At 34.2% G+C, this 16,279-nt stretch overlaps 1 protein-coding gene and 1 long non-coding RNA gene across 3 annotated transcripts in view; one reads left to right on the forward strand and one right to left on the reverse strand.

The window, feature by feature from the left end:
- Positions 1-16,279, forward strand: part of LOC116574794 — a 63,834-nt gene that overhangs the window by 3,442 nt on the left and 44,113 nt on the right. Inside the window, exon 2 of the long non-coding RNA XR_004279487.1 lies at positions 15,514-15,610. This is a non-coding gene — a long non-coding RNA (uncharacterized LOC116574794). The remainder of the gene's footprint in view (positions 1-15,513; positions 15,611-16,279) is intronic.
- The window catches only part of PPP1R42 (protein phosphatase 1 regulatory subunit 42), a 59,103-nt gene that overhangs the window by 2,375 nt on the left and 40,449 nt on the right, over positions 1-16,279 (reverse strand). For both annotated transcript variants that reach the window (XM_032315601.1, XM_032315602.1), the window contains exons 6-7: positions 15,828-15,945; positions 8,251-8,381 (exon numbers count right to left, since the gene is read on the reverse strand). In XM_032315601.1, coding sequence (XP_032171492.1) covers positions 8,251-8,381; positions 15,828-15,945 — 249 coding nt within the window. The remainder of the gene's footprint in view (positions 1-8,250; positions 8,382-15,827; positions 15,946-16,279) is intronic.

Genomic DNA, 16,279 nt, shown 5'->3' on the forward strand with positions numbered 1-16,279 from the left:
ACATTAAGTACATGTTTAACTTTATAAAAGCATGTCAGACTGTTTTCCAAAGTGGCTGTTTTTGCATTCCCACCAGCAGTGCATAGGAGTTCCAGTTGTTCCTTATCTTTGCTAGCATTACCAGATTCTTTTTCTTTTCATCCATTATATATTTTTTAAGAAAAATTAAGCCAATATTTTAAAATCCATTGATTTCTTAATCTAGATATCTTGGTTGCCAGTTACCCTGATTTGTCAAGTTTAAGAACTTGAGAAAGCTCTGCCTGGCTGCAGTTTTGGAGCAGAGTAGCTGCAGGTGCCCTTAGGTGGACACATGCTCTCCAGTTCACCTCAATCACACTCTCCCTGCTTCCCTCACTTAATTTACCTGCCTATACCTGAAGACGTTTTTGAGACCCCTTGCAGAGTAGTTGAGAGCTTGGCTTTTAGAGTCAGTGACCTGAATTCAAGTTTTAGCTCTGCCTCATGGCAGTTGTGTGACTTTGGGCCCCGCTCTGACTGAGCCTCTCCAATGCTTCTTTTCCCTGGCTATAAAATAAGTCTGATCATATTCTTATCTGAGAGGGTTCTGCTGTTTTTAAAATTTGGGGTAGTGAATATTCAGGTATCAAAGTAGACATTTTAAAATGAGAAATAACCTAATTCTTAAAAATTAGATTTTACTTAACTCTTGTTCACAGAGTAAGCCATTGACAGAGTTGAGACTAGAAGCCACAAAACCTAGCTTAGATTTTTCTAAAACAAACAAACAAAAAACAAAACCCAAACTTTGTTGCTTACCATGATTGCTTTTTTAAAGGAAGGGTGTCCTAATTTTAGAAGGGTTCCTTGAGAACTAACTACAAATCAATGTCTTAATATTATACCTACATTATTGGTACATAGACGTTTATTTAACATATAAAATGAATTAGACTGAGGTAGATTTAACACAGCATAATTAAAGGCATTTAGAGCTTTGTGGATGAATTTATATAAGATCATCCCAGAGTTTTGTAACTAAAAATATTACCTAAGTTTTAAAAACTCTTGAGGGAGATAGAAGATCTATTGTTACAAGTGTTCAAACATAACCTTCGCAGTGGTGAAAGCAAGTTATTTTTACTGTTTTTAAAGTTCATTTTTAACTCAAAGAAACCTAATACTTCCATATTCTAACTGAAGATAGTAGGTATTTTATAAATAGTTAAATAATGTACAGTGAACATTTCCCAGTGAATTATGGGTCCCAGAGATTTACATTCCTTAAAAGTATCTGAAACTAAGGGCTAGATTCTAGCCCAATTACGCAGTTATTTTTACAGTAACACAAGAGAGGAGTTGACTCTATGGACATGGTTTAGGCTTGAAAGATAAACAATCAAGTAACAATTTGCTTTCTTCAATGTACAGTGCTCTTCAGTATTCTCAGTGAATCTTATTTACAATATGTAAATGCATTTAATGTCTATTTTAAAATTACTAAGTCTTAAGCACCTCCTAGCATATTTGAAAAGAGAGGAAACATCTGTCAGAAGTATTTACTGTGACAAACACAGAAAGAAGCAATCATGTGTACACTTTTTAGTACCATAAATTATTTTTAATTGAACAGTGAAGGCATTTGTTTAGAATCAGCTGTTAAATAAAAAATAGTTTTGAACTAATCTTTAATTAAAATGTACATCGATAATATCAAGTTCAGTTTGAGGGTCAAAAACAACGTCAATGAGTCTGACTTTTTCCTCCCTGTAGGGAAAGCAGGCTTGTGTAAATATACATGAGCACAGACTGCACGCATTTATAAAGGAGGTAAAAAACATTCCCCTGTCATTGGACAGATGTTGCTTCCCTGTGTTCACATAGGATACGGGCACAGCTCCTAATGTGTAGAACCTTAAAGAAATATGGGGCACATACTTTTATCATTTTGGAAGAAGATGCTTAAGTTCTTTTATACCTCTGAGCATTAGATGTAGACTATAGGGGACATGTCTATTGACACTAGCTCATTTTCCCCTTAAAGTAATTAAGGGGAGGAGTTGCTTTAATCAACTTTTTAGATTTTTAGAATTTATTCTTTATGGGTTTTATTCAAGATTTATTTATTTGAGAGAGAGAGAGTGTGTGCACGTGTGCACACAGGATAGGGGCAGATAGAGAGGAAGAGAGAGAGTCTTAAGAAGACTCTGTGCTCAGTGCAGTGCTTGTCAAGGGACTTGATCTCACAATCCTGAGATCATGACCTTGAGACCACAAACTGAGCCAAAATTAAGGATCAGAAGCTTAACCAACTGCACTACCCAGGCATCCTGAGGATTTTTTTTAATGCTTTAGTGACTATCTATTCTCATTCTCTCTTAGCTTTATGCTAAATTAATAAAATATTAGTGATAAGCACATTCTAAAAATCGATATCAAGAACTTAATGAAATTCCATATTGGCACCTTTTATTAAAGAGAAATAGAACTGATATTCCCATTTGGTAAGATTTAAATCTTTTATGATACCAAAATATTTTGGCATGCCTTCAGTAACAATGTTACCAGAAGATATAAAAAACTTTAAAAATATTTATGTAATATTTTTTCACATTATAAAACTGAAGACTTGGATTGAACATAATTGACTTCACTGACAGTGACAAAAGCCGGACATTCTTTATTTCCTTCTCACAGGAACCTCTATTCTGCTGGCTTCTTTGAGAGCATCTGGTCTTTGCAGTACATAGTAGTCAGAGACACACTTAGCTCTGTATTTAGTGTTCCTAGCTAGGAAAATGTGGATAGAATGTATTTGCTGTTTTGTCAGTGCAATCCTAGAAATTAGAGCTTTGCTCGGGGCTATAGAATGTACCGTATATGCCACAGTTCACAACTGATCTAACAGTAGTGTGGTGATGTATAGAATTTACCAACTGTTTTCTGAGTCTGTGTTCATTTTTTATTGTTTTTTTTTTTTTTTTCCACCTTGGTGACATATTAGCAAAATCTTTCAAGATGCTTGGCAAAGAAATGAAACTGAAGAACACTGTTGTGGAAATGACACTAATTATTTAAATCTTTTAAGAGACTAACAGGGTGATCTATGGACAGAGTGGCTTAGGTTTTGATGGTAATGGCAAAAGACATTTGCATGTAAAGTTTGCAAATAAAGCAGTAAAGCAAACTCTCTTACAGCTTCTGTTTTTTGTTTGTTTGCTTTGTTTTGTTTGTTTGTTTGTTGCTTTGGCGAGTGGAGATGAGCTCAGATTCCATAACCTTTTTCCTCTCCCCAAATAAAGCATTTTCCAAACTCACAGGACCCTTTCTCCCTTATGCCTCTGTCCCAGCAAGCCTAAGCCACTCTTCAGGGAATGGAGGTAGGACAGTACAACAGTGTTGTTCATGGGTCTTCTTTAGGTTAACTAAATTAAAGAATGCTAAGTCCTGTCCCTTGATTGGACTCTGCAAAGAGGGCCTTCAGCAGGCAGTTCTGGAAAAAGGAAATCTATTCTAGAGTATGTACACTGGTTCTGATTACTTTCTCAATGAAACATGCTCTTGCCCCCTTCATCATATTGTAATGACTACTGTGATATGATCAGAAAGATCAATAGAGCAATCATACTGATTATAAATGAGAAAAACTTGAATGAATAAATTATAGGATGGTTAAGATCTGGTTTATAATGCTCATAGCATTTATCACACTCCACAGTAATTGTATGACATTTAACTCTCCAACCAGCTTGTTATAAGACCTTTGAGATCAGGACTATCTCATTTGAGTGTTTATATTCATATTGCCCAGCATATAGCAGGTGCCTATTCATTAACTTATTTTCTGGTATGATTTATCTTTATATTGAAGCAATACCATTTTTAATTTTTAGTTTTTATTTTTTTAAATATTTTATTTATTTATTTGACAGACAGAGAACACAAGTGCGGGGCTCGATCCCAGGACCCTGGGATCATGACCGGAGCCGAAGGCAGAGGCTTTAACCCACTGAGCCACCCAGGTGCCCCAGAAGCAATGCCATTTTTTAAAACCAAGAAAACATTTTTCTCCTTATGAAGAAACTTAGGTCTGATTCATATGGAGCTACATTATGCATATACTCAAGGTTTAGAATAGTGACTCTTCAACTATTTTTTTAGATTACAAACCCCTTTGAGAATCTAATGAAGCTACTCCTTCCGGAACATCAAATTAAGAACTTTTGGTCTGGAGAAGTGGTGAAAGTAGCCTATCTCTGTAATACTCTGGATTGCCCCTCCTTTCTGCCACTAGATACCTTTGGCATAGCCTTCTATTCACTAGTGGATCACCATTGTCAACTAGGCCTCAGGCTCCTTTGGTATGATCCCTGCTCATTCAGACATATTTATCTGCTTCTGGGATTGTCCTGAGTCACTTGCCCTACCTCAGTGATTATATCCAATCTGTGACTCCTAGCTCTTCTTGAACTAGTACTAGTACTACCACAACTGTGAGGTTATTTGGATAGACCAAAAATGAACTTTTTTGGGGGCAGGGGGCAGATGCTTGAGAATTGAGACCCAAGAATAAGACAGTTAGAGGGCTTCTTTTTCTCTGTTTTGTTGATAGGATGTCCCATCTTCCCGAAAAAGAAAGATCACACAAATACTTGAAAGAATCTACCCCATATCTTCAATAATTTTAAGGTTATATTCTTGGGAGCTTTGTGTGGATGCATTTCCATTTGGATTAAATTAGAAAAAGTCTCATTTTGCCCTACGCACCTGTGAGTAATAAACAGGAACTATGTGATGCATTGTTCCAAATTTACTTGTAGTGTACAAAGTGTTTAAAGGTTCTGCTTTGAAACTAATAACTAAATTGTAACCATGTCCTATGATATTATTAGACTATCCAAAGTTATAATTTATGAAATGGAATTAAAGTTAAATAGATCCAAAATAAGACCAATTAAAAACTCAATATCCCAGATAAAATATCATAGACTTGCATACATAAAAACTTATCCAGGAATGTTTATGGTCAGATTTTATTGCCAAAATGGGTACACCAACATTAATATAAATATTAACTGCAGATTAACTGCCCTTGCATCCTGCTGTTCTGAGTTTAGTTTTTCAGAGTGTTTAACCTTTATGGAATAGATTAGTTACATATAGTTTTTGGAGTGTGTTCATACCTTTATTTCGGCACGTAACATTCTACATCATTTCCCTATTGACAAATCCTCCTCCCTTTCCAGCAGTTATTTCCTTTTAAATGGGGACTATTTTATTCATCTCTAAGTCCAGGGTCTAGCATAGTTCTGTGTATATCCAAGGTGCCCAATAAGTATTTATTAAATGAATAAATGAATGTTTCCATAGAAGCACTACCTAAGTATATGCTAAAAGATATGCATATATTTTGGATTTTGTTAAAGTGTTTGATTTTGTTTCCTAATTTGAGTTACATAGTTACTGGCTATATTTAAGACAAGATTTTTTATCATAAGATCCTTGAAGTCTGAAGTTATAATCCCTATAATCTTGTCATAATCATAGAGATCCAAATTTATAAGGCTATCAAAAATATGTAAAAGGTCAGGAATTATAGAAATTACTATCGTTCTGAGAATTCCTGCTCACTTATAATGGATTTGGTTGGATAAAGGTGTCTTTAAAGTTTCATCTTAGTTCTTCTAAAGACCTGAAGGTATATTGTAGATTTTAAAAATACATATCTCCTAGACTTTATTTTATTTATTTATTTTTTAAAGATTTTATTTATTTATTTGACAGAGAGAGATCACAAGTAGGCAGAGAGGCAGGCAGAGAGAGAGAGAGGAGGAAGCAGGCTCCCTGCTGAGCAGAGAGCCTGATGCGGGACTCGATCCCAGGACCCTGAGATCATGACCTGAGCCGAAGGCAGCGGCTTAACCCACTGAGCCACCCAGGTGCCCCCATATCTTCTATACTTTAATTCATGCTTTCCATTTTTTTTTTTGAGAAATAATAACAGAGCCTTAGTATAAAGACCACAGTGTTAAGTTGTTGACAACAGACCTAAGGATAGGGTTATCATGTGCTACATACATGTATCCACAGATGTCACTGATGTTAAGCCTGAAAGGCTCAGAACTGTGTCATTGTGTTTGGATGAAAATGGCAAACTTGTAGGAGGCGAGAGAGGATATCTACAAGTGTCCAAGGGAAAATAACTACTTCTAAAGAAAATTCAGATAATTTTCTCTTGCAGCTAATCAGTTTTCAATTTCAGTTGTATTTTAATTGACCTTAGAGTTTATTTTTCAATATAGTAAATCATATAATCTATTAGAATACTTAAATTTTTTATATTATCCAATTTTCTCTGTAGTTCCTTTTTATTTATTAATATTATTTATTTATAATATTACATATTTACTCATCTAAAGATTTTCCTAAATTCCCACCAATCTGAAGTGAATTTCTCAGTAGAGAAGACATCATTGTCTTTATATCCAAGCACAATTCTAGCCACAATTCATTGCTAGAGCAGTCACTAGAAGCCAAAGCTGTTTGATAAAGTTAAATACTTTTGATTAATCACTGCTATCTTTGTGACCTTAGACTAGTTATTTTATCTTTCTAAAACTCAGCTTTCTCATCTAAAAAAATGGATATAATAATTATCTTTGCCATAGGTTATAATGATTAAATGCAGTGATGTTTATAGATATCTGAAATGTTTAGCACAGTAAAAATTACCTCTTTTCTTCCCTTACCCCTTCTTCTTTGTCTCCTAGACCAGAGTGCTTTCTATTTTAAATTATTAATGATCATTATAATACCAACTATATGAAGGTATGAATTGATACTTCTGTACTATGTAACATTCTATACGGCTTTTAAAAATTTACATTAAGAACATTTTTAATTATACGGCTTTTAAAAATTTACATTAAGAACATTTTTAATTAAAATTTTTTTTAGATTTTATTTATTTATTTGACAGGCAGAATTCACAAGTAGGCAGAGAGGCAGGCAGAGAGAGGGAGAACGGCTCCCTGCTGAGCAGAGAACCCAATGCGGGGCTCGATCCCAGGACCCTGGGATCATGACATGAGCCGAAGGCAGAGGCTTTAACCCACTGAGCCACCCAGGTGCCCCTAAAATTATTTTAAGATTTTTTTTATTTGTTTATTTGACAGACAGCGCTCCTTGCCTTTTTACCTTTGCTTATCCTCACCTCAGCCTCCTTGTTCTAGAGTGGCAGGATACGGTATCCATGCATGAAGCCTCACTACACTATTAGAGCTTCCCTTTCCCTATTCTCCCGGCCTAACCCCTTTCTATAAACCCATCCTATTAGCTGTGAAATAGGAGGACCATTAGCATTCAAGACACTTCATGGAACAGAGGAAGAGGTTCATTCCAATGTTGTGGACTATAGAATCTGTGAAGAATGAATTCTAGGATGCTCCCAAGTATGATAAAGATAATTGTTACCTGTTATACTTGGCTGCATTTAGTTGCATAAGTTAAGCAAGGGAAGTTGACCTGTCCTTTGTATTGTAACTTTAAGCATAACATGAACAAAATATTCAAGGGTTAGGGCATGTATATAAAAAAGGGGGGGGTGCCTAAGTTAAGTGGGTTAAGTGGGTGAAGCCTCTGCCTTCAGCTCAGGTCAAGATCTCAGGGTCCTGGGATTGAGGCCTGCATCCGGCTCTCTGCTCATTAGGGAGCATGCTTCCCCCGCTCCCCCACACCCGGGCCTGCCTCTCTGCCTACTTGTGATCTCTCTCTGTATCTGTCAAATACAAAAATTTTTTAAAAAGAAGGGGACAGGTCACAGAGTATAGGTCACAGATGTGGTTGTCATACATTTTTATTTTGATCGAAACTGTGATTTTTGCACTGGTGCTAAACACACATAATGTTTGGTGTGACTTAGGTTTCACAGTTTACATAGCTGATTGTTTCACCATTTGCATAATTAAAATATCATGCGCTTTTGTCAGATAGAAGATTATACATTTTCCTCTACCCCATGGCTCTGTTTTCGTAGCTGACACAGTCAAACTCAACATGAACCAAACACAGTTTTGTTAACAGTAGCTGTCATTTTCATATGTAAACATTATAAGTAAAATTTCCTAGGAATTGTAAATAAGTTTAAAAAAAAACCCAAATCTTAAACAAAAAATCTAAACAAAAGCCTCTTATTTCTTATTTGTTGGCATTTGTTGTTGTTGTTGTTGTTGACTAGAATAGTCTCTCCTTTAGTAAAAGTGATTAACTAATGAATGACAGCTTGCTTACTTAGTATGAGTTACTTGCATCCTTTGTTTTACTGTTCCTTTTCTTGCTGATTTTCTTGGCATCTTTGGATGCTTTCCAATTTATTAGGAATTGTCTTTCCATATTTTTAATTTCTTTGCCATCGAGAAATTCTAGAGAAAAAATAAATATGTTAAAAAATACTGTATATATATTTCTGGTTTAAGGCACATGAACTTAAATTACACCAGAGGCTGAAATAAATATCTTATAAAAATATCCTATTTATACTATTTGTTTTTGTTGAGCTTTTACTTATTTTTTTTTTCTGATTTCAAAGAGAATGAATGCTTATTATAAACAACTGAAACATGGTGAGAAAAAACATAAAAAGACTCTGTAATTACTATTCATGACTCTCCTTAACTATCACCAACAAAGATAATCATTGTAAACAATTTGATACATGGTTTCCTTTCTAGGGCCACTTGTAAATTTTAATTTTTAAAAACAAAAATGTCATAGTCAATAAAATTTAGATATTATCTATTCATTTCCATACTATGGTTATTATTCTTGAGAAAAAGCAAAACATATTTTATGTTAAGATGAACAAGAAATTTTGTACATTTAGCATGGTATTTTAAAAGCACATACATTATTAATGCTTATTATATCTCAGGCTTAACCAGCTGAGCCACCCAGGCACTGCTATTACTTCCTAGGACATAGGATATGATAGGGACAACCCACAAAACTGGCCTCTTGGTTCTATGAAGATTTCAGCTATGTTTACGTTTTGTTCCTCTGAAAGAGTTTTAAGAAGTTGAGCATCTTAAATTACAAAAAATTTAATTTTTATATACTGTAAGATATTTGGAAAATACAAAAAAATGAGAAAAGAAAAAAATTAATATTGCCTGTGTTCTACAACAAAAATAATCACTAAAACCCACTATCAGTATATTTTTAAAATTTTTTTGTTTTTTATGTATGTGTATATATTATATAAGGTTGGGATTCTCTATTTACATAGTATTATGTCCTAATTTTTATTATTGTATTATAATCATTTTACCATGTCTTTCTTTAAACATAATTTTTAATGGTTGAGAGTATTCCATTGTATATGTATATATACTATATATACTATAAAATATCAAACTATTCCCTTATAGGACATTTTGTATTATATGTAATTACATGAATACATGTGGCCTTCATTTAATAAAAAGACTATCTCTTTCTAACAAAATTTGCTATATAGTAGTTTTTTAAGGTAATTACATATTTTTCTTTCATTATCTGTGTAATGTCTTCTACTGGATCCCAGAATGTGAAAAGGAAGTGGTAAAACTTTTTAAAATCATGTTCTTACAAGGAAAGTGACAGTATCCTGATACTGACTGCATTACTGAAGATATTTTTTTAAGATTTTATTTATTTATTTGATGCAGAAAGAGATCACAAGTAGGCAGAGTAGCAGGCAGAAGAAGGGGGGGAAGCAGGCTCCCTGCTAAGCAGAGAGCCCAATGCAGGGCGCCATCCTAGGACCCTGAGACCATGACCTGAGCCGAAGGCAGAGGCTTAACCCGCTGAACCACCCAGGTGCCCTGCACTACTGAAAATATTAACATTGCTACTTAAATATGATCCATAATATTGTTAGATTCTAAGTACAAAATAAAGTGATGAAACTGGAAATATAAACTAGAACCATAAACTCCAGAAGTATAATTGTTTCCATATATTGTCCCATGTACTTATTGTAACTGAAATTGGTACTCTCCAAATTATAATATAAGAAATTGGCTAAATATTCTATTATCAAACATCTTTGTACTTACAATTTTATATTAAAGGTCATTTTTTTATGCTTAGTTTTCCCAACCACTTGGATTTATTGCTATCTTTCCAGATTTGTTTTTATTAGTTATTATATAATTTGTTAGTGTATTTTTGGGTGTTATATGTGTAAACCAATACATATTTTTAAAATATCTGTTATAGAGCTAAGGAATGAAAATCCAAATCTCTTACCATGATCCCTTTTTCCTCATGTTTATGATGCAGACAGAGCTGAGAAATGACTAGGAGACTGTGCCTTAGTTAGCCTGATTTCTTCTTTTAGAAAATAATCATATAGAGGTGGTTCAGCAGAGGAAGCCAGGTAATGGACATAAAATCAAAGACCTATGAGATTTGTTTTAATGAGTTGTTCTTTATTTTTTTATAAAGATTTTTACTTATTCATTTGACAGAGAGAGATCACAAGTAGGCAGAGAAGCAGGCAGAGTGAGAGAAGGGGAAGCAGGTTCCCCGCGGAGCAGAGAGCCCGATGCCGGACTCGATCCCAGGACCTTGAGATCATGACCTGAGCCAAAGGCAGAGGCTTTAACCCACTGAGCCACCCAGGCGCTTTTTAATTAAAATTATTAACTTTTTAATTTTAATGCCAACTTGTTAGCACATGGTGTTAGATTAATTTTAAGTGTACAATGTAATGATTCAACAATTGTATATATTACTCAGTGCTCATCATGATAAATAAGTACATTCTTTAATCCCTTTCACTTATTTCACCCATCCCACCACCCATCTCCCTTCTGGTAACCATCAGTTTCTTCTCTGTAGTTAAGCGTTTGTTTTTTGGTTTGTTTCTCTCCCTCTCTCTCTCTCTCTCTTTTTTCCCCTCTTGTTTATTTGTTTTGTTTTTTTAATTCCACATATGAGTGAAGTGATATGGTATTTGCTTTCTCCGACTGACTTATTTTGCTTAGCATTACACCCTCGAGCTCCATCCATGTTGTTGCAAATGGCAAAAGTTCATTCTTTTTTGTGGCTGAATAATATTCCATTGTATATATACCACATCTTCTTTATCCATTTATCTATCAATGGACACTTGGGCTACTTTAATAATATGGCTATTGTAGATAATGCTGCAATAAACATAAGGGTGTATGTATCCCTTTGAATTAGTTTTTGTGTATTTTGGGGGAAATACCCAGAAGTGTGATTACTGGATCATAGTTCTTTTTCTAACTTTTTAATGAACTTCCAGATGGTATTCCACAGTGGCTGCCCCATTTGCTTTCCTACCAATAGTTCATGAGGGTTCTTTTTTCTCCACATCTCTGCCAACACTTGTTGTTTCTTGGGGTTTTTTTGTTTTTTTGGTTTTTGTTTTTAGCCATTCTGATAGGTGTGAGGTGATATCTCATTACAGGTCTGATTCATATTTCCCTGGTGATGAGCAATGTTGAGCATCTTTCATGTGTCTATTGGCCATCTGTATGTCTTCTTTGGAGGAATGTCATGTCTTCTGCCCACTTTTTAATTGGATTATTTGTGGGTTTTTTGGTCTTGAATTGTATAAGTTCCTTATATATTTTGGATACTAATCCTTTTTTGGATATGTCATTTGCAAATATCTTCTACTCAGTAGATCGTCTTTTAGTTTGTTTTCTTTGTTGTGCAGAAGTTTTTTTTAAAAAATATATGTGGTAGGAACATTTAACATGAGGTCTACTTTGTAAATAAATTCTTAAGTGTACAATACATTATTTTTGACTATAGGTACAACTTTGTACAGTAGACCTCTAGAGCTTATTCATGTAGCTTCACTGAAACTTCATACCCATTGACTAGTAACTCCCCATTTACCCCTTCCCCCAGCCTGTAGCAACTACCATTCTACTCTTTGATTCTATGAATGGGACTATTTTAGGTAGATGATATAAGTGGAATCATGCAGTATTTGTCTTACTGTGACTGGCTTATTTTATCTAGCATAATGTCCTCAAGGTTCATTCATGTTGTCACATATTGCAGAATTTCTGTTTTAAGGCTGAATAGTATTTTAGTGTATATGTATCTACCATGTTATCTTTATCCATTCATCTGTCAGTGGATAGTTAGATTGTTTCTACATCTTGGCAATTGTGACTAGAGCTGCAGTGAACACAGGAGTGCTAATATCTCTTCAAAACCTTAATTTCAGGTTAAACCTTAATTTCTGGGATTGCTAGATCATATAGTAGTTTTATTCTTAAATTCTGATGCACTGTCATACTGTTTTTCAAAGTGGCTGCACCATTTGCATCCCCACTAGTACTGTACAAGTTTCAAATTTCTATACATCCTCACCAACTCTTGTTGTCTTTTGGTTTTTTGATAATAGCCATCTGACAGGTGTGTGGTGATACCTCACTGTGGTTTTGATTTGCATTTCCCTGTTGATTAATGATATTGAGCATTTTAAAAATATACCTTTTGGCCATTTGTAGGTCTTTGGAGATGTGCCTTTTTAAATCCCTAGCTCATTTTAAAATCTAGTTAATAAGTTTTGCTGTTGAGTTGTAGGAGTTCTGTATATGTTTTGGAGCTTAACCCCACATCAGATGTATAGTTTGCAAATATTTTCTCCCATTCTGTAGGTTGTCTTTTTACTCTGTTGATTATTTTCTCTACTGTGCATGAGCTTTTTAGTTTGATGTAGTATACTTGTTTGTTTTTGTTTTTGTTGCCTGTGTTTTTTGGTGTCATGTCCATGAAATCACTGCCAAGACCAATGGCATGAAGGTTTCTCATATGTTTTTGTCTAGTTTTATAGTTTCAGGTCTTCTGTTTAAGTCTATAATCTATTTTGAGTAGATTTCTTTTGCATGTGGATATCCAGTTTTCCCAACCACATTTGACTGTCCTTTCCCCACTGTGTATTCTTGGTACCCTTGTGGAAAATCATTTGACCATTTATGAATGGATTTATTTTTAAGCTTTCTATTCTATTCTGTTTGTATATCTATCTTACGCCAGTACTATACTGTTTTGATTGTTGTATTTTGTCATATACTTTGAATTCAGGAAGTGTGATGCCTTGGTTGATTTGGCTATTTGTGGTCTTTTGTGGTTGCATTTGAATTTTAGTGAAATTTTGTGAAATTTTCAATTCTGTGATAACACTACTAGCATTTTGATAGTGATTGTACTGAATTTGTTGATTCCTTTGGGTATTATGGAAATTTTAACAATATTAAATTTTCTAGTTCATGAACATAAGATGTCTTTCCATTCATTTGTTATTTTCTTTCATTAGTGTCTTGTGGTTTTCAGTATACAATTCTTTTTTTTTTTCTTACCTTACTAGTTAAATTTATTTTTAGGTATTTTACTTTTTTGTGCTATTGTTTTCTTAATTCACTTTTCCGATGGTTCGTTGTTACTGTGTCAATATGGCTTTAAAGATTGTTTTTGGCAAGAGTTAATGGTCACACTAGATTATGAAGAAATTAATAAGGATTATTGAGAAAATCAACTGACAGTGTAATTTTTTAAATTATAAACTTTAAGGCACATTTTATTGTTTTGTAGAATTTCATCAGAGAAGTTAAAAATAAATTAACTTAATTGTCTCTGAAAGAGAAAGAATTTTTAAAACATATTAAGGTGAAAGAAATTATGTTTAGAATAGGTTCAGTTTTTGGGTGAGGGCTGGTGTTGAATTTTATGAACACTTCAGTATTAATAAGGTATTTTTGTGTCCTTGCTATTAATACTGCAAACATGCAAAGTACTGGAATCCTTACTCTGGGTCTGGTTCTACCCTTTAAAGCCAGCCAGGCATAAATAGAGGAAAAGAAATGCTGCCTGTCCACTTTACAGATTTCAGATCTTGAAAAATTCACATTGCCCACACAGCATCATCATTTGTGGGTATACTGCCAGTTCAGAAAGTCCCATTCTTTTAAACGATTTCCAACAATTCATATTCATGCATCCCTTAATAAGTTGTTCTTAACACAAAATTTGTTTTCACTCAGGCTAAGTAAACCAAATGTGTGGCTTATCATTCTGTTTGGTGAGGACTGGGTTATTTACAAAACATGTCTTTCCTCAGTCTTTACTGGGACACATCAAACCAAGTCTTCAATTCATTTTTGGTTTTGGTTTTTCATTTAGGAAAAAAAAGCACATGAAAATAAGACAAGTTCTAGGGGTGCCTGAGTGGCTCAGTTGGTTGCAAACATCTGCCTTGGGCTCAGGTCATAATCCCAGGATCCTGGGACTGAGCCCCATGTTGGGCTCCCTGCTCACCAGGGATCCTGCTTCTCCCTCTCCTGTCTGTTCTGTCTCTCTCAAATTTAATAAATAAATAAATAAATAAATAAACTTTAAAAAAAGAAAGAAAGAAAAGACAAGCTAGAACCAAAGAGGAAAGACTGAAAGGACATATACTAAAGTGTTAACAGCAGATTTATGATGGGATTATGAATGACATTAATATTCTTTTCTTATTTTCTGCATTTTTATAAGAAATGTGTATTAATTTTAGGGGTGACTAGCTCACTTAGTTGGTAGAACCTGTAGCTCTTGATCTCAGGATTGTAAGTTCAAGCCCCACATTGGGTATGGAACCTACTTAAAATTTTAAAAAAAGGAAATGTGTATTAATTTTATAATCGCAAAATATGTTTAGGAAAGATTTTTTTTTTAAATTTTGACTAAATCCTATTTATTTGGGAATCAGTACCTTCTCTTCACATCCTTTACTTCATTATCTACAGTACTATATAATGAGAAGTGTTCCCAGAAATGGTTCCATGAACATAGGAAGGTCCTTAAGCATCTAACATTAGTTGTATTTACTCTGCTTCCTAAGGAAAGTAGACTAATAGAATTGTGTGCGGTGAGCAGGAAGGGAAGGAGATGGAGAGTTGGGGGAATGTGTATTATTGTAGATTCATTTGCACAATTTACAGAAATTACGCATGACTCTTCTCCTGGTGTATTTTCTGTTTCCTTCCTTTGGCTGGTGGGGTCAAGTGTGGTGGGCAGGGTGTGACCCTTGAACATGTATTTGAAAAATACATATTTTTATGTATTTTTTTAAATTCTTATATTTTTGTGATATACCCTTTGTCAACCCTTTTCTCCCCCAAGAGAACCACAGCATAACATCATGATCAATCAAGGTTTACTACAGCTATGAGCTTTGAAATGGTTTCGCCATGCATTAGTTTTTTATACCCAAGTATAGCATGTCACAGAAGTTCAGATATAGGAAACTCTTTCATGAATCTCCTTTGTGAGAAGGCAGTGCTTGTCTTTTTAATGTTGTGTAACTTGGTCCCTAGTGAAGAGCTGTGGTCTAATACTCCCAGTATAGTGCATAATCAGGCTGTTGTTATTTCTAAGGATCTCATAAAGGACTCCCTACCTTGCTCCCCTTTCAAATGAAAGGAACCTGTACGTTCTTAGGGCAATTGTCAAGCTATGAATACTTTGATTAATTTTTATCTACAGATCCAAGAACTGAAGAGTCTCTTGGGATCCTCAGAGGATTTGTGCCAATGAGAATTTGACAAAAGGTCAGCAAGTTCTACACATTTTTCAAGAAAGGGTATGTGGTGCCTTAATTATTTCTGAACAACAGATATTTTTCATGTTTTATTTCTCAATTTTAAATTTGCTTTTACTTAAAATATTGAACTTAATATTGTACTTTCATAGATTCTGATATCATATTTATATTTTTCAAGGCTTGATATTAAATTAACTAACAAGTTAACCAGTTGTCTTTCTCTAGGAAATTATATTAATGTAATATAAATGTATACCCAGTGATTTGGACACCAGTATCAGTCTGTCTCTGTATTTAGGTTTGAGACAAACAGGATTTCCATTTAGATCCATTCTCCACAGCTTCATCAACTTGTTCAGTAAAAATTCCAAATCCTATAATTAGAGAAGGAAAAGCAAGACACAAGTATTTCATAATCATCAATATTTCTTTCATACCAGTTAACTGTTTTTAAAGGTAATCACTGCCCTTCTAGCTAATTACTGTTTTTCTAGGTACTTAGAAGGTGTACCATAAATCTTTTTTGAATAAAATGGTCTATACTACTAATTGATCTTGTATACACCTAGGGGAATATCTTATCTTTAGAATAAGGTGGTGAGAATTACAAAGCTAATGAAAATTCTGAAGAATAGCAACAGGCAAACACCTATGATTCTTCCATTTATTCTTCTCAAGTCAAGAGCAAAATTATAGGATATAAAGGAA

The sequence above is a fragment of the Mustela erminea genome, chromosome 16 (genome assembly GCF_009829155.1).
Source record: "Mustela erminea isolate mMusErm1 chromosome 16, mMusErm1.Pri, whole genome shotgun sequence".
NCBI classification, from domain to species: domain Eukaryota; kingdom Metazoa; phylum Chordata; class Mammalia; order Carnivora; family Mustelidae; genus Mustela; species Mustela erminea.